This window comes from Thrips palmi, unplaced genomic scaffold (genome assembly GCF_012932325.1).
Source record: "Thrips palmi isolate BJ-2018 unplaced genomic scaffold, TpBJ-2018v1 HiC_scaffold_10, whole genome shotgun sequence".
NCBI lineage: Eukaryota > Metazoa > Arthropoda > Insecta > Thysanoptera > Thripidae > Thrips > Thrips palmi.
The window spans coordinates 20,564,269-20,581,267 of record NW_023144621.1 but is presented as its reverse complement, the minus strand read 5'-3'; the positions used below and the strand labels follow the sequence as shown (position 1 = coordinate 20,581,267).

The following is a 16,999-nucleotide window of genomic DNA, read 5'->3' as shown; positions in this document are numbered from 1 at the left end:
GCTGTTAGAAACACTTTTACGCTACTTTAAAAAGAAACATTTATTTACAAAACAGACACACAAGTAAACTTGTATTACGCAACAGTCACGCAAATATATTAAAAATTTGGCTTATTAACGATCGAAAACATAGGCATTAAACTTTTTATAATTTATGTATACACGACAGCTTTTTCAGTACTCGACAGCATTTTATATTTGACTGAACAGCACAGTAAAAAGGACAGAAGTTTTCGATTCGTCCTTTGCCGACTTAGCGATTGCCTCTTATGGCACTTTTCCATGTATTTAATTTTCTCATCGATCACGGTTCGTCGTAAATACTTAGTGCATAATATCTAAGACACTGATTTTACCATTTACAATACACTTTCACAGTACTTCAAACTTCATTTTAGCAATAGGAACTTACACGCTCACCTATATTATTTGTTCTTTTTCTGAACATTCAGAGTTATGGCTTCATACTTTACACTTCCTATAAATGCTACTTTGTGTTGTTGTGATAATAATACTTAATGGGCACTGAACCGAAACAACAATCGCTTTTAAATAAACTAATCAGCTGGGTTGGGGTGGTAAGCGGACTTAACAACTACAAAACATCACAGAACTTATTACTTGTCTCTACGAACTGTCCATCACTTCGCGTCTAAATGGGGCCGCGCCCCGAAGTGTTCCTGATCGGAGGCGTTTCTTGCACGCTTAGGTTTGACTTGACGCTCGTTGTCCCAAACACGTCCAGTCTTGTCTCTCACGTGTCCTCGTTGGTCTCCGTGTAGTGACGGTTGCCCCTGGCCGTGCCGCAGTTGTCAAAGAAGGTGGCGGACGACCGGGACGCGATGTCGGCGTACTCCTTGGTGCCGACGGTGCACAGCTGCGGGGCAGGCTCCACGTTGCGCTTGCCGCGGCCGTCCTTGGCCGCGTCCATGTCCAGCCCCAGCTGCTGCACCTGGACGCTAGACACGTACAGGTGGTCGTTGCACCAGAAGAAGCACAGCGAGCGCGGCTGCAGCACGTCCATGTCGTACTCCCAGTAGAGCTCGGCGCGCCGCACGGGGCCGGAGCCCATGTCCAGAGGGTGTGTCACCACGAAGCTGCGAGCCTCGCCGTGCTCCAGCCGGACGTAGCCACTGAGGAATACCAAAAAGTTAGTAAAGTTGACGTTCTCGCAAGCATTCACTGTCTCCGTAATTGCAGCCTGGGAAACTTGGGTGCAAGAAACACTGTTATTTGTTCGGTTTTTTTCGCATTCGCAGAGGGTGTTGTCAGTGCAAGTTGCCGTGCAGAGGTTTGTTTAAAGAGAAAACAGCGGTGTTGACTCGACCGGCCTCGCCTCGACGCTTCTAGACTCACCTGGGCGTGAGGTCCAGGTTGCGGGCCACGCCGCTGTCGCTGTGGATGGTGGCTTTCATGAAGCCTTGGACCCAGGACTCAGCGCGCGGCGGCCGGGCTAGGTGCACCGTGATGCGGTAGTGGCGCCCTGGAGGATAAGAAACAGGTTTGTCAAAAAGGGACCGTCACTCAAGGGAGAGGTTCAATTTTCGTCTCTTTGTGCCTTTTTCACCCTAATTTGAGGCCCGGATAAGAAATACGCTATCAAATACACACATAATCGAGCTTATGAATAGGGCTCAAAAAGTATCAGAAACAGAAAAATAAGGCTGCTGCCCAACTGCATCCCCATCAAACAATGTAAGTTCCACTCACTGCAAAACGGCGTGTCCTTGCCCGTGGCGACGAAGTACTTGCTGCCCGGGGGGCCGATCGGAGTCTCCGTGGCGTGCATGCCCATGAGGGCGCAGTTGCTGGAGTTGGTGGCACAGTTGAAGCATTTCCCCTGCGAGCAAGAATATGAGACAGTTGTTGCCGGTACTTGAAACCGCCCTTTGCCGTGCTGTCGTGACTGACCTCGAGGAAATGCTCGTACGAATCGCACTTGTGCGCGATGTAGGGGCAGGGGGCGTTGATGGAGTCGGTGAAGAGCTTGATGGCACGCACGTGCGAGCACGCCACCAGCACGCGGCTGGCCTCCTCCAGGCCCTCGCGGATCAGCGTGAGCGGCAGCGGCGCGTCCGTGCCCGAGCAGCCGGGCTGCTCCTTGCCGTTGTTGGGGTAGAAGTCGACGTGGCCGCACGGCTGCGACATGCCGTACCCTAAAACAGAAACAATCGGGGTTCAGTCGCGCGCCGCCTACTCTGGCATCGAACCCGCGTCGCTCCGTCTCTCTCGCACCCCCGCGGAGCTACCCAGGAGTGCGACAGAGAGAGAGGTTTGCTCCTCACCGAGCAGGAAGATGGACGTGCCGTCCGTGTGGATGACGTCCACGAAGCGCGCGTCCGACGTGTCCAGCCGCACGGATGTGGGCATGCCCTGGAAGTAGGGCTCGGCGGGGTCCAGCCCCGTGATGCGGCCCAGCCCCGCTATCCGCTGCCCCGCGTAGCCCGCGGTGTGCGCCCCCAGGCTGTGGCCGATCATGTGCACCTTGCCGGGGTCCAGGCCCATGTGCTCCTGCAAGGCAATGCAAGGCTAGTCAGGTACCTGCCAAGTGGAATGTCGCTTTCGGAATGCCACCGACGCCAACACACCCGTGGGCCGTTCCTTTAAATTTTTCATACCTGCAGGTAGTTGACGAAGTACGCCACCTCCAGGCCCACGAGCCTCGTGTTGGCGGTCGCCTGCGTGTACAGCGGCAAGGAGCCGCCCGCCCAGTCCACCACCACCACGTTCCAGTCCGAGTTCTTGAGCAGTTCCCGGCGCATTTCCTACGACAGTCATAGTGTTAGTACAGAGCAACAAAAAACAGTCTGGAAGCGTCCACGAGGAACAGTGTCGCGGCATATCGTCGCGTTAAGGACAACTCACCTTCACCCAGGAGCTGAGCGGGGTGTCGATGAAGCCGTGGATGATAATTTTGGTTTCCTTTTTGGGGTCGAAGTTTGACTTGAGCATCGTCTTCTCATTCTGCACACGGAGGAGTTGACCCTGCGGGACAGACGCGACGCTTCAGAACCGGTCCGGTGCATCACTCCGCCTCTTCCTCAGTGGGCTGATTCACTCTGTCTCTCTCGCACCCCTACGCAACGCAACAGAGTGCGAGCGAGACAGAAAGCGTCGTTTGCTTGGCGCCGCGCTGCGCCGCGCCTCACCTCGTTGGGGTTCTGTCTCGTGTACAGGATGAATTTGGTGTCGATCACAGCCCGGGGCAATGGGAACACATTGAACGGCCGGTAGATGAGGTGGTACCAGTCCCGCGTCACGTTCAGGCAGCCCAGCTCGTCGTAGCAGCGCGTCTCGTTCTCGACTGGAACAAACAAAAACAACAACATTTCAGTGAAGGCGGTTCGTTGGCCTGCCCGGCGGCGTGACTCGCTTTTTGTGTGGATGCGGTGCGTTTGGGCGCAGCAGCACTGCATCCGATAATGGAGCGGGGCGAGGCACCGCCAGGGCACCGCCGGGGCACCGCCAGGGCACTTTCTCTGCCGCCTTGCCGGCCGGGACTCCTGGCAAGGCAAGCCCTGGCAAGGCAAGCCCGGCCGGTCCGCCGCTGGAAAAGCGCCGCGGTCGATGGAAATGATCGGAACGGGAAAACCCGTTCCCCGGAGGGCGTGGCATTACATGAGCCAATGTAAAAGAGCGCCCCCGAATGAACTATTAAGCACTATTATGCGAGCGGCCTCACCGATTCCGAACAGTGCTTCGTCACTCTGTCTCCCTCGCGCCCCCCGAGGCGCCCCGCGAGTGCGAGAGAGACAGACTGCAGTGAGTGCACGCGCCCTGCGGCGCCCTGCGTGCGATCGGGGGCCTGGGGGGTCTCGGGGACCGCGGGGGCCGCGGGAGCCGCGAGGGCCTCGGGGGCCGCGGGGGCCTCGGGGGCCTCGGGGGCCTCGGGGGCCGCGGGGGCCTCGGGGGCCGCGGGGGCCGCGGGGGCCGCGGGGGCCGCGGGGGCCGCGGGGGCCGCGGGGGCCGCGGGGGCCGCGGGGGCCGCGGGGACCGCGGGGACCGCGTGGGCCGCGGCACCTCCGTGGCCGTGCGCCGTATCGCATAGGTGTCAGGGGCCAGCAGGCGGGCCAGCAGGCGGGCCACCGGTTCCTTCCGTTACATCACGCCAGTTCCTTCGGAGACAGGAAATAAATTGAGGGCCGGCCAGACTGCTTGGAGCCCAGTGTCGCGTGGCCCCTCCAGCGGCCGCCAGCGGACGCCGACCGCCGAAGCCGGCCGATGCCGGCACGAAGCCGAGCCGGCACGAAGCCGAGCCGGCACGAAGCCGAGCCGGCACGAAGCCGAGCCGGCACGAAGCCGAGCCGGCACGAAGCCGAGCCGGCACGAAGCCGAGCCGGCACGAAGCCGAGCCGGCACGAAGCCGAGCCGGCACGAAGCCGAGCCGGCACGAAGCCGAGCCGGCACGAAGCCGAGCCGGCACGAAGCCGAGCCGGCACGAAGCCGAGCCGGCACGAAGCCGAGCCGGCACGAAGCCGAGCCGGCACGAAGCCGAGCCGGCACGAAGCCGAGCCGGCACGAAGCCGAGCCGGCACGAAGCCGAGCCGGCACGAAGCCGAGCCGGCAAGCCGAGCGTCTTTCCCGTTCAAAACGTCAACGTCGGTAGGCTGCACGTCACCAGTGACTTTGAACGCGGTGAACAGTGCGAGAGATGATTAGAGTTGTCTTCATTTCACCCACCAGTTTTGGATTGACTTACTGGTTGTTTTCCCACCCGTGCACAACCGTCGGAGACAAAACTATTTAGAGCGCAGCTGTGATGACTAATGCGTGCTCTGGGTGCTGGTTGAGGCCGGTTCAGGCGTGTTGGTAAGCCCGCGGGGAAATCCTGACTCGTTTGCCCGGTGCATCTATCTTCCCCTCTAATCAAGCCGCGTGTATTCCGGGGTGTGAAGTGCGTGAAGTACAGCCCGGTGCAAAACAGATTGGCGGCCGGGACACTTCCGCCCGTCGCGTCCCGCCACGTCCCGCCACGTCCCGCCACGTCCCAGCGCAAAGTTTGGCCTGATAAAAAGGGGCGGCTGCGCCACGCGGCGCCACGCGGCGCCATGTAGGTCTGCAGGGCGTGGCGGCGGGGCCCGAGCGCGGCCGCGCATTGGCGGCCCGCCATGTGTACCACAGTTCCTACATCACTGGCCGGCAAAATTTCCGTGACGGCGGCCGAGCCCGGCCGAGCCGCTCCGAAGGCTCGTTTCGTCTCGCTCTCGCGCCCCCACGAGACGTGGGTGCGACAGAGACGGAGCGAGTGCCACTCCGATGCACTTGCTGCACTTGCTGCACTTGCCGGGCTGCTTGCTTCACACGCGAAGGTGGCGCGCCGCGTGGAGCTCTCCAAAGGCCTGATTATTGTGCTGCGCGGCCGCCGGGTCGGTGACCCTAGAGTCCCGGGTGCGACCGGGTACCGTGCCAAGCGGGGTTACGGCGCGAGCAGGCTCGTTCCGAGTCGGTGCTTCGTGGCCCTGTCGCCCCATCGCGCTGTGCGGGGCGCCTTACGAGTGTGAGAGCGACGAAGCACAGGGTCGAAACCAGCCCGCAGCGACGCATGGGCCTTCGGGGGCCCCCGCGTTAGACTGGACCGGTAAAGACCGGATCAAAATCGGTTGGAGGCAGCAAGGCCAACCCTCGGCCGGGTGGCATTTTGGAATGCACTACGTCTCAAAGTGTCACACACTGACCTGCCCCAGCTCGATTAGATACTCACACGGCAGCCAGGGGATGTTGACCTCGAGGGCGGGCCTGTCGGAGCGGCCCCAGTCCAGGAGGCCGGCGCTGGCCCCGCCGAGGGCTCCGGCCACTAGCGCCACCACAGCCACGGCCGACCCCAGCCCCATCCTGCAACAGGGACAGATTGTTAGACAAAACGCACAGCAAGCGGCAGTGTCACGTAGTGCAGTAGAAAGCGGAAAAAAAGTCGCAGTGCAGTGCCACTGTGATTCATAACCGAAGTAAGCGTAAGTTTCATAGAAACACCGAAACCACTACGAGGGGTTACCCACTCCGGGAATCATGTGTACACTCAGTCCGGGAATCATTCCTAAATCTTTCAAAATTTGATGGAAAATCCTCATAGTTTCAATTTAAAGTCATGGTAACCATGTGATACACACAAAAGCATTCAAATACACAGAAAATTTTCGAAAGTTCTCTCTTTTTCTCAGAGATATGTTCTGGGAATCGCGGGAATCCGGAATCGTGTGTACACTAAAGCAACGAGTGGGTAACCCCTCGAACCACTAGCGATAACACATCGTGGCGTCAGAATCAAGTTTCTGAATGAAGCAGCACAGAATAAATTTTCCTCGCGTACGGAACTGTGTGCAATAACATTCTACACATATAAATTCCTACAAAGAACTGCTCTTTGTAATACGAAGAAAACGGCGGCTTCGCAGCCTGCGAAGAAAATCGTTTGTAATACGAACGATTTTCTTCGTAATACAAAGGAAAAATCCTTCGCAGGCTGCGAAGAAGTTCTTCGTAGGCTACGAAGAATTTTTCCTTTGTATTACAAAGAAAATCGTTCGTATAACAAACGATTTCCTTCGCAGGCTGCGAAGCCGCCGTTTTCTTCGTATTACAAAGAGCAATTCTTTGTAGAGTTTTAAGTGTGTAGCAATGGAATTTCCGTTGTTTTTTTATTCCGTGGAACTGGATGTCGATGTGTCGGCCCGGCGGCGCTAGAGGGCTACACTTGCTCCCAACCACAAGAGCGACCGTCGCATTGCATCACAGCGCCAGCACAGCGGCCCACAACAAATAAACCATAAACCACCACTTGACCGAGCGGTGCGTGAGTGTGCGTGTGTGTGTGCGTGCGTGTGTGCGTGTGTTGACCGAGCGCCCCGTCTCGCGGCGGACGGCCTTCGCGACCTTGTTTCCCGCTGGGGCGGCCTGGGGCGGCCTGGGGCGGGCCGCGAGGCGCCACGTCGTGGCCGCGTCCTGGCCGCGTCCTGCGGGCTGCTTCCGAACAGTGCTGTCGTCGCTGTCTCGTCGCTCTCGCTCTCCTTGGCTGTCCCGCTGCAGCCCGCTGGGGCGAGCGAGACAGAGCGACACCTCAGCCTGTCGGAGGGCGAGGGCAGGCGGCAGGAGGGCGGCCGCAATTACTTCCAACCGGCGCTGCTTAGCCGCGCAAGACAGGCAAGACACCGTCCGCCGCGCCTACACCGGCAAGCCGGCCGAGCGGCCGAGCGGCCGAGCCAGGCCCAGGCCAGGCCGAGCGCCGCCGTGGCGTGCCGGTGCCGTACCGAGCGGCGTTGCGTTGCGTCACGCCGGAGAGGGTTTCAGAGGTTTCCGAGGGCGCCGCGCTGCCTGCCTGCCTGCCTGCCTGGTCGGTCGCAGCAGCAGGGGCGGGGCAGGCGGGGCAGGCGGGGCTGGCAGGCCGCTGGGAGAGGGAAGCGTGCGGCGTGATCTTGAAATGCGCGGGCATTCGGACCGGCTGCGCCGTCTGCAGGCTCAATCGGACAGTGCCTTGTCGCTGTCTCGCCCACACTCATGGGATGCTCCTTCTCCTAGGGGTCAGGTCAGAGAGCGACGCAACGCCGTCGTGGAGACTTGCACGCGGGTGGGGCGCGAAGCCTCCTATTCGGATTGACATTCGGCCTCGCCTCCCTCCTCGCCAGTCCGACGATGGTTTGTGCCGGTGGCATCGCCGCCCCATCCGTCCCATCCGATTGGCAAACTGCCAGATGGGTCGCGTGGCCGGCGTGACCTCCGCGTGACGTCAGCGTGACCGCGGTGCACCGCGGTGCGCGAGCACACTGCCGGCCTCTACACTGCACCGCGCGGCACCGCGACGAAACAGGAGGGATGTATCTTCCGTCCACTCCGCTGTCGGTTTTGCGACACGCGGCGCCATGAAGCGCGCGTTGCACGCGGCGTTGCAACGTCGGGGGCGGTCGGGGGCGGTCAGCACAGTGGGCCAGAAGACCGGCCTTGATGCGTTTTGAGTAGGGTTGGTCGAATCGATTTCGATTTAAATCGAAAATCGATTCAAGTGGTCGATTTTCGATCGAAATCGTAATCGATTTGACGTGTCGATTTAATCGAAAAAATCGATTTAGGCGATCGATTTTCGATTTTCCTTAAATTTGCGCTATTTTCGCTTATTTGGCGCTCTCAGAGAATTGAAACTGCGGTGATTTTGGTGAAATTGAAGACTAGGAATCATTTACCACCAAGTTCAAGATGTAATCATTCAAAAACAAGGCCTTACAAGTAATCGTGCTGCTGTGCGTGCGGAGAACATTGCAAATTACCTCAAATCCTGGCTGGTTATTGTATTAGAGGACCCGCACGTTTAGAAAGCCGCCAACAAATTAAACCCCCATTTTTACGCATTTTAGAGGCACGATTGTAAAGTAACCGAGATAGCTGTTCTGACCCCAATGAAACACTATGTTCTTTCCAGGAACATAGAGCTTCAAATAAAAGATTTGTATGGCTTCCTAAGGCATACACCGTGTAAAGTTGCAAAGAAGTCGACAAGGGCATACTTTTACCTTCTTTACCGTCCTATACATTCTGACCAGGATTGTGAAGAGTGTCTCCCACAAGCAGAGTATCTAATCTGAGCCGCAGGCATTTAAAAACACAATTTACTAAGAAAGGCAGAATCGAAAATCGAAAGTTGAAAAATCGATTCATCACGTTAAAAAATCGATTTTGGGAAAAATCGATTATCTTGTAACGATTCGTGAATCGACGAATCGAAAATCGATTCGAGTGGCGAAAATTACAACCCTAGTTTTGAGTGCCAGAGTCGCTAAACAGGACTCTAAACCGAACGTGCGACCCCACCAATGGATTCCTCGTTCGGAGAGCAATCCATTGGTGGGGTCACACGTTCGTTTTGAGTCCCACTCAGCGACTCTGGAGCTCAAAGCCAGCCCGGGACTTTGGCTGCCTCCACCGGTCTTCTAGCCCACTGTGGGGCGGACGGCGACGCGCACCAAACCAAGATGATCGTCGGCAAGTTCACGTCGTGGAGGGAGGCGCCGAAAAGGGGTCACCAAGGTCGCGCGGCTGGCGTGCGCGTGCGCGTCGTGCGCGAAGCATGCGCGAAGCGCGTGGCAGCCGGCCGCTATTTCTTTCTGCGTGCACTGCGACGCGTCCTCCAGCAGACTGGTTCCGAGCGGGAGGTCTCTCTTGCACTCACGGCGCCCCAGAGGGCGTCCCGCATGCGTGCCAGCTCCATGGCGCCGGAGAGGCACACCGACGAGAGCGTCGCTCTGGATCACGGCGCGCTCGGCGCCGGGGGCGGCGCTTTTGTTTCGTTTCGATTCGATCCGGTGGCGGACAGCCTTATGAAACGAGAGGCTGATGCGACGCGTCCAGCAGCCAGGCAGGCAGCCAAGCAGCCAGCCAAGCAGCCAGCCAAGCAGCCAGCCAAGCAGCCAGCCAAGCAGCCAGCCAAGCAGCCAGCCAAGCAGCCAGCCAGCCAGTCTGGCAGCGGCCACTCTGGCGAATCACTTTGGCGCTAATCCGATCCGATTATCCGGCGCTGCATGGCCACCTGAACTGCAGTTTGGTCGCTCTGTCTCTCTCGCACCCCGGCGGGGCTCCACATGCGTGCGAGAGAGACAGCGACACGACAGCTGAGCCGGCAGGCTTCGCAGGCTTCGCAGGCTCGGTTATGCGGCCGAAACGAGTTGGATGAGGGGAGGGGTCCAGCGGTCCGGGTCCAGAGCGAGTCGACGCGACGCCCTTGCCGCCTTGCCGGCCGGCGCTACCCCGGCCCGCGGTCCAGCGTGGCCAATTGATGCAGACCGCTTGGAGACCCCGTGACACTGCTGCAGCAGCGCTAGCAGCGCGCGGGCTGGCCTCTCTGTCGCACTCATGGGGCGTCCGGCATAGTCTGGAGGGGTGCGAGCGAGATAGAGACGAAATGGCAGCACAGCGGTGCCCGCCACGCCGTGCCCGCCACGCCGTGCCGTCCTCGTGCCCGTTCAGCGCGTTCAGCCCGATCATTCGGCTCATTACGACGCAATGACCGTGCGCGGCACGCGGCACGCGACCGCCACGACCGCGGCCTCTTATTACACTACACACTGTAAATGTCTTGAGCCCATCATCTGGCCCACATTGTATATGCAATTTTAAGCACATCTGACGGTACAAAGCTTGTTTCCGCCTGGCGACAAATATTAGCGGATGCCTACTGCAAAATTTATCTTTGCCTGGACTATTTGTATTGCCTCGTTGTACAAAATGACTGCTGACATTTATCTTTGGACAGTGTGAGCTCCGGGCAATGCGTTGATAAAGTGTCGCCTTTTTTCTGCTCCCACATTGTTGTTTGGCCGTTGCAGCCGCGCGCGCCGACGACAACGACGACGACGCCGTGCAGTCTCGGTGGTCATTGTCATGCGGCGAGCGTCCCGGCGCCACGCCGCGCCCGCCGCGCCGCCGCCGGGCCGCACTGCCATTGCGGCGTCGTGCTGCCTCGCGCCCAACGGCGGCGCAAAAAGAAAGAAAAAACAAGGCGAAGAAAAAATTGAACGTGCGGATTTGAACCGCGCACCTTTCACATGATGGCGCTCATTGGGCATGCGGCCAAGGAGAAAACGAAGGCGCTAAGGGCGTGCTAATCCCGCCGGGTAAAAACGAGTTCAATGTTGCACCGGCTGCACCGAGGGCTGCTGCACCGCCGCGCCACGCCTCCGGCGCTCCGCCGGGCTGGCGGGGCTGGCGGGGCTGGCGGGGCTGGCGGGGCTGGCGGGGCTGGCGGGGCTGGCGGGGCTGGCGGGGCTGGCGGGGCTGGCGGGGCTGGCGGGGCTGGCGGGGCTGGCTGTCAGCCGCAGCCGCTGACGTAACAATCTCAGCTTCTGGTTCGCAAGGAATAGGCGGCGCTGCGCGCTGCGCCCGGCCCGGCGTCCCCGTCCGTCCGTCCGGCCGTCCCGCCGTCCCGCCCGGCCTGGAGCCGATGCACTGCTCGTCGGCCGGCTGTCCATCACACAAAGGGCCAGAGACCGGCGCAACTCTTGACGCATTTTGAGCTCCAGAGTCGCTAAACGGGACTCGAACCAAGCCTCTGACCCCACTAAATGGATTTCTCATTCAGGGAGCAATCTATAGGTGGGTCACACGCTCGGTTCAAGTCCCATTTAGCGACTCTGGAGCACAAAGCACGTTCGGAATTTTGACTTCCTCCACCGGTTTTCTGGCCCGCTGTGCATCCTCGCCCCGCCTCGCCTCGCTTCGCCCGGAAATGGCGGGCGTCCCGTTAACACCGGGTCACGGCCACGCCGCGGCCACGCGTTCGGGGTGTCGAGGTGCCACCTGCTGAGCTGCCCGCCGGCCGGCTGCCGAGCGATCCAGAAGATCTGTCGCTTTGTCTTTCTCGCACCGGTACAGGGGTTCCCACGGGAGCGACAGAGACAGAGCGACGAAACGACTCGTTTGGATCGCGCGGCTGACCGCAGGGCGAGCCGCAGCCCGGCCGCACGTCGCGCCGGGCCGGTCGCCGCGGCCCGCGCCTTGCCGTGACCGCGCGGTGCCGCGCGAGGGGCGCTAAACACGCGCCAAGTGCAGCAAAGCCATCGTCTGCACTGTCTCTGTCGCACTCACGGGGCGGCCGACACACTGGTCGGCATCGCGCTCCACAGCGGTTGTTCGCGTCTCGCCACAACGAGATGCACGCCACACTGTTGGATCGAGAATGTTCTACTCTGACCACGGCTTGAGCTCTCGCTCCGATCAAACCCCAGGTGGCACCGATGGTTTGCGCTCTGAGCGCGGAGCCTGTGCGTCGAGCCTTGTGTGTGTAGAGGTTCACAGTCATTGGCTGAGCGATAGCGAAGCCCGTTACTCAGGTGGGGTTGAAAAGTTTTGTCTGTCTGTCTGTGTGTGTGTGTGTCTGTCTGTCAGCACTACTCCCCCGCGCCGGCCGGTCGGCTGCGGCACCTGGTTGCCGGTGGCCGCGCGAATGTCCGACCGCTAAAGGGGCCCGAAACACGCCCAAAAAAGGCGAAAAATGGGTCTGCACTGTCTCTTCGCCTTAAACGGAGGGGATCCTGGGGCATCGCGCCCACAGGCGGGTTGAATGAGGGGGTCTGGGGGGGGCCACAACAAAATGCACCAAGTTGGATCGAAAAGGGTACTACCTCTGCCACGGCAAGGCTAGCGCCCGAAAAGACCAAGGTGGTACCCGAGGTTGCGGATTGAGGCGGACCCGGTCGCAAACCCTTTGTTGACGAGAGGGTTCACACCTCATCTAGTACAGTAGTAAAATTGCTGTTTATACAGCGAAGTGAACCCCAGGGTTGACCACATGAGGTAAATATGGCTCAAGATTAACCTAAGTGCGGCCTGGAGCTCTGGTGCGCCTTGCTTGGGCGGAGCCTTGGCCGATCCTGGCCACTCTGTCCACTGTGTCACTAGTGCAGCCCGATGAAGAAAGGCCATGCCGGAAGGAAGGCGCGCCCACCCCGCCGTCGCATAGCCGTCATAGCTCGGAACTCCGCCGGGCGACCTTAGTGGGAGGCGCCGGTCCGACCGTGCCAGCCCCGCCACCGTTACATCGCTCTGTCTCTCTCGCCCCTACGGATCAACCCACGAGAGCGACAGAGACAGTGCGACAAAACGTTACTCCAGCCTCGCCAGCCGGCCGGTTCCAGATCGTTTAATTCCACGGACACCAACCTATCGCGCCGGCACGGCACGGCACGGCCGTCCCGTTGGGAAGGAAGCACTTGTGGCCGCCCACGTGGGCCATGCCGCTGGGCCGCCCTGCCCTGCCCTGCCGTGCCCTGCCAAGGCCGCCCCGATGCGCGATGTGGCCGTCGTGTTTTTCTGGGCGCCGTGATGACCGTACGCGACGCCCGCGGCTGCCAGCTCGGCCTGCCCGGCTTTATTATGTATGAATGAATATTCAGCGGCGCGTGGCGCTGGCAGGGCTGGCAGGGCTGGCAGCCGGCCTTGGTGCGCGCACCGCGGTGCTGCAACGCGCGGCGACGTGCGGCGACGACGTGCTGGCAGCTGGATGCGTTCATCTAGTTTAGACAATGCCGCCGCGGCACAGTGGGCCAGAAAACAGGTGGAGGTGACCGAAACTCGAGACGCGTTTTCAGCTCCAGAGTCACCAAATGGGACTCGAACCGAACGTGTGACCCCCACCAATGGATTGCTCTTCGGACGAGAAATCCATTGATGGGGTCACACGTTCGGTTCAAGTCGTGTTTAGCGACTCTGGAGCTCAAAACGCGTCTAGAATTTTGGCCGCCCCCACCGGTCTTCTGGCCCACTGTGCGCGGCTGCTTTCTTCGCTGTCAGCGCTCTCTCGCACTCACGTGGCGCTGCGTGCGGGCCTGAGAGAGACAGAGTCTGGAATGAGACTACTGACCGCCGGACTCGGCGGAAAGGGCGAGTGGACGCCGCGCGCGCTGCGCCGGGGGACTGCTTTTCGTAAATGGCATTTCCTGTTGTGAATCTTGTAACACTCTGCGTGACGCGAGCGAGCGGCGCGACCCGACCCGACGGCAACTCGATCCGAGCCGACACGACGCCACCTTCACTTTCTTCATATTAGCATACGCCCCCTTCCCCTCCCCCTCGGTGCCCTCGGCCTGCCGAGGCGCGGCCCCTGCAGTAATGTGTGTGGTGTACCGGTGTGCGCCTCGGTAATGATCGCTTTCACGCGCTCGACTTTGTGTAAATCGGAAAGGACTTCATCGTTTCCAGCCTTAAGTGCCAGTAAAGACGACACCCACAAAGCGTTTCAAAACGCTTCGCGCGTGCGTCGTCCTCGCAGTGTGGTCACGTCGCAGTGGCCGCGCGCCGCGCGCGTGCGTGCGTCTGTGTGTGCGGGCGTCTGTGTGTCTGTCGGCGGTGTGTGTGTGAGTGAGTGGCCACTATCATTACGCTGGTTGCGCCGCGCCGCTGCGCCCTTACGGTGCAATAGGTGACCCAGTGCAAGGCATTGCCCGGCATTGCCCGGCATTGCCTCACGCCGTCGCCGTGCGCGGACCAGCAGGGACCAGCAGGGACCAGCAGGGACCAGCAGGGACCAGCAGGGACCAGCAGGGACCAGCAGGGACCAGCAGGGACCAGCAGGGACCAGCAGGGACCAGCAGGGACCAGCAGGGACCAGCAGGGACCAGCAGGGACCAGCAGGGACCAGCGGGGCAGCAGGACCAGCAGGGACCAGCAGGGACCAGCAGGGACCAGCAGGGACCAGCAGGGACCAGCAGGGACCAGCAGGGACCAGCAGGGACCAGCAGGGACCAGCAGGGACCAGCAGGGACCAGCAGGGACCAGCAGGGACCAGCAGGGACCAGCAGGGACCAGCAGGGACCAGCAGGGACCAGCAGGGACCAGCAGGGACCAGCAGGGACCAGCAGGGACCAGCAGGGACCAGCAGGGACCAGCAGGGACTGGGTCCACTTGCATCGCCGGCGTCGACGGCATCGCCGGTGATCGCGGAAACCGTCCGGTGCGGACCGGCCCAGCCCACAGGCCGCCCGGCGTCGCTTACAACAGGCCGTGTACGATGGACTTTGTCGTAAGCGACGCCGCGTTTCGCGTGTAGCAACGCGGCCGGTCTCGTTAAGCGCAGCGGCAGGCGTGTCGTCTTAAGCGAGGCCCTAATGATATGTGCGCGCGTTAAGACTTTCAGGGACGCGAAAGAGTGCAACAGCGCGGCCCGAGTGCTGCAGCAAGCTTAGCAGAGCCGCAGCGCGCGGAAGAGTGCTTCATTCGAGCAGCGTTAAAAGTTTGTCAGTGACGAGGACCTGCTCGCCGCACGCGTTCGGTCCAGTTAGCGGCACGGCTGCGTTACGGTGCGTTACGGCGGCCGGGGCGTACCGGCGCGTTGTGCGGGGGAACAGGTCGGCGCCCCGCCCCGCCCCGCCCCACCCCGCCCCGCCCCGTCGCACCGCGCAGGAACAACTCTGGGACTCCTCAAAGGGAAGGGATGTCATAATAACTAGTGAGTTGGCGGTGGCCAAGCTCGCGTCGTCCGCGACGACCTCGGCGACGACTGCCACACGGAGTTGGAGTTTGTTTTGCGAGGAACGCCCTGCCGTTTGCGAACGGCCGGTTGGAAAAGCTGGAAAATCCTACGCGTCCCTTGCAGTGGAGGTCACGGGGACGGTGGTGTGTTGTGATTCGCGGCGCAGCGCGCGGCGGTGAGGCAACCTGGCGCTGCTAGCGCTGCTGCCGCTGCTGGCGCCGGCCCTGCATGGCAAGTGCCTCCTTGATACTTACGACAGGCGGTGGCGGCGTGCGGGGAACAGTGGCGAGTGCTATCCGTCATGCGCTGCTCGGGCTCGGTCCGCATCCGCATGCACGCCGGCGATCTCGGCAAACCCTCGCCGCGGGCATGGGGGGCATGGGGGCACACTCGATGGGACTCGCTCCACACGACGACCTGACGGCGCGATCCCGAAAACCACGGCCCGGCTCGCTGTCTGTCCGCTCTGCTCGACGAGAACAAGACCGCTCTCGGTGGCGTTCGGTGCAGCACTGGATGTCTGCGGACAGCCAGGAGCGCCGCCAGCCCCGCCAGCCCCGCGGCATGGCCTGGCCCGGCCCCTCCGATACGCCGCGGTCCGGCGGCCTACAGCGGCCAGCCCGGCCGGGAGGGGGCTGCCGGGCTGCCCCCTGTGGGGCTCCACTCCGCCAGGCACGCCAGGCAGGCGCGGCGCCCCTCCACCCCTCCAGCCCCTCCGCCGCCGCATTGTGTCCACACCACGCGGGGCGGCGGGGAGGCGGGCGCCGCCGCCGGTCGTCCTGGCGGGGCGTTCACTCCACAACAACGCACCGGCCAGCTGACGGACGGCCCGGCCCCATGCGCGCAGTGTGTCCAGCAACCATCCAAAGGTCATTTTCGTCGCGAGCAAAAAGAATCAAAGCCAAACATTAAACGCGAGAATAACGAGACTTAATGTCTTACCTCCTGCTCGCCGCAGTGGCTTGTCGCGGCTGGCGTGGTGTAACCAGGGTGTAGGCACTCCGCTCTTCTGGCCGCGTCCCCGGCGTCCTGGCGCAGGCATGCCTTTGGCGAGGCCTTTGGGCACGCCGCAGGGGTTTACTTGTCATTGTCCCTCGATCGCCGCGCGGCCAGTGCAGTGCAGCGGCCCAGCCACGTAACGCGTAGCCGCGGAGCCGCGGGGCCGTGTAGCGCGCCAACACCATTTAGCCGTGTGTTTATCCCCCATAACTCGCCCAGCTGCCCCGGCCGCTTTAAAAAATAAGAATGCATTCCCGCGCGCCCCGCCCGTTTTCTTTGGACGCTCGTCGACGGAAATGATGGGTTGGACGCGCCGCTGAAGCGCTGCCTGGCGCTGCCTTGGCGCTGCCTTGCGTCACCCGCTGAAAAGTTTCCGGACAATCGGAGAGTGTAAACGCTGAGTCGGTCGGTAACCGAAGGGAACCGATGGGAACCGATACGCGGAGCGCGCGCCCGTCCTCCTGGGCCTGCTGGGCCTGCCGGGCCTGCCGGGCCTGCTCTGGGAGGCGGGGCCCGGCGTGGCCGCTCAGGGCCGCCTTTGGTTCATTTTTTCAACGGCCCTCTTTCCGGACGAAGATTGACATTTCTCAACCAGATGACCCCCTCTTGGCGCAGCATTAGCGGGCTCGCCCCGTTCCACTGCATGACTGGGTTGCACAGTGCAGTGCACAGTGCAGTGCACAGGCCTGCCGGAAGGCCGCGGTGCGCCCCAGTCGCAGGCCATTCCGCCTGGCAGGTAGGCAATGCCGTCTTGTGCGACGCACGGCTGCTCGACGGCGCGGCCTACCTCCCAGGCGCTCTAGGAGGTCCTGACTTGAGAGGCTGTCGTTGCAGGCCGCCTGGCAGGTAGGCAATGCCGTCTTGTGCCACGCACGGCTGCTCGACGGCGCGGCCTACCTCCCAGGCGCTCTAGGAGGTCCTGACTTGAGAGGCTGTCGTTGCAGGCCGCCTGGCAGGTAGGCAATGCCGTCTTGTGCCACGCACGGCTGCTCGACGGCGCGGCCTACCTCCCAGGCGCTCTAGGAGGTCCTGACTTGAGAGGCTGTCGTTGCA

General features: G+C 61.4%; 1 protein-coding gene across 1 annotated transcript; it reads right to left on the bottom strand.

The window, feature by feature from the left end:
- Positions 1-22: 22 nt before the first annotated feature.
- LOC117639019 (pancreatic triacylglycerol lipase-like) lies at positions 23-15,483 on the bottom strand. The gene is made up of 10 exons (XM_034374327.1): positions 15,202-15,483; positions 5,702-5,832; positions 3,150-3,304; positions 2,866-2,985; positions 2,619-2,765; positions 2,286-2,511; positions 1,912-2,156; positions 1,711-1,840; positions 1,357-1,483; positions 23-1,133 (listed from the first exon to the last, which is right to left on the bottom strand). Exons 2-10 carry the CDS (start codon positions 5,829-5,831, stop codon positions 755-757), a joined length of 1,659 nt encoding a protein of 552 aa, XP_034230218.1. The 5' UTR covers position 5,832; positions 15,202-15,483; the 3' UTR covers positions 23-754.
- Between the last annotated feature and the right edge of the window lie 1,516 nt (positions 15,484-16,999).

Bases quoted from the DNA above. Each gene is read 5' to 3' on its own strand.
- LOC117639019 (XM_034374327.1), bottom strand. From the start codon at position 5,831: ATGGGGCTGGGGTCGGCCGTGGCTGTGGTGGCGCTAGTGGCCGGAGCC. The intron at 2,986-3,149 runs GTGAGGCGCGGC...TCTGTCCCGCAG, and splicing joins CGAGACAGAACCCCAACGAG to GGTCAACTCCTCCGTGTGCA. The intron at 1,841-1,911 runs GTCAGTCACGAC...TCTTGCTCGCAG, and splicing joins CGTACGAGCATTTCCTCGAG to GGGAAATGCTTCAACTGTGC.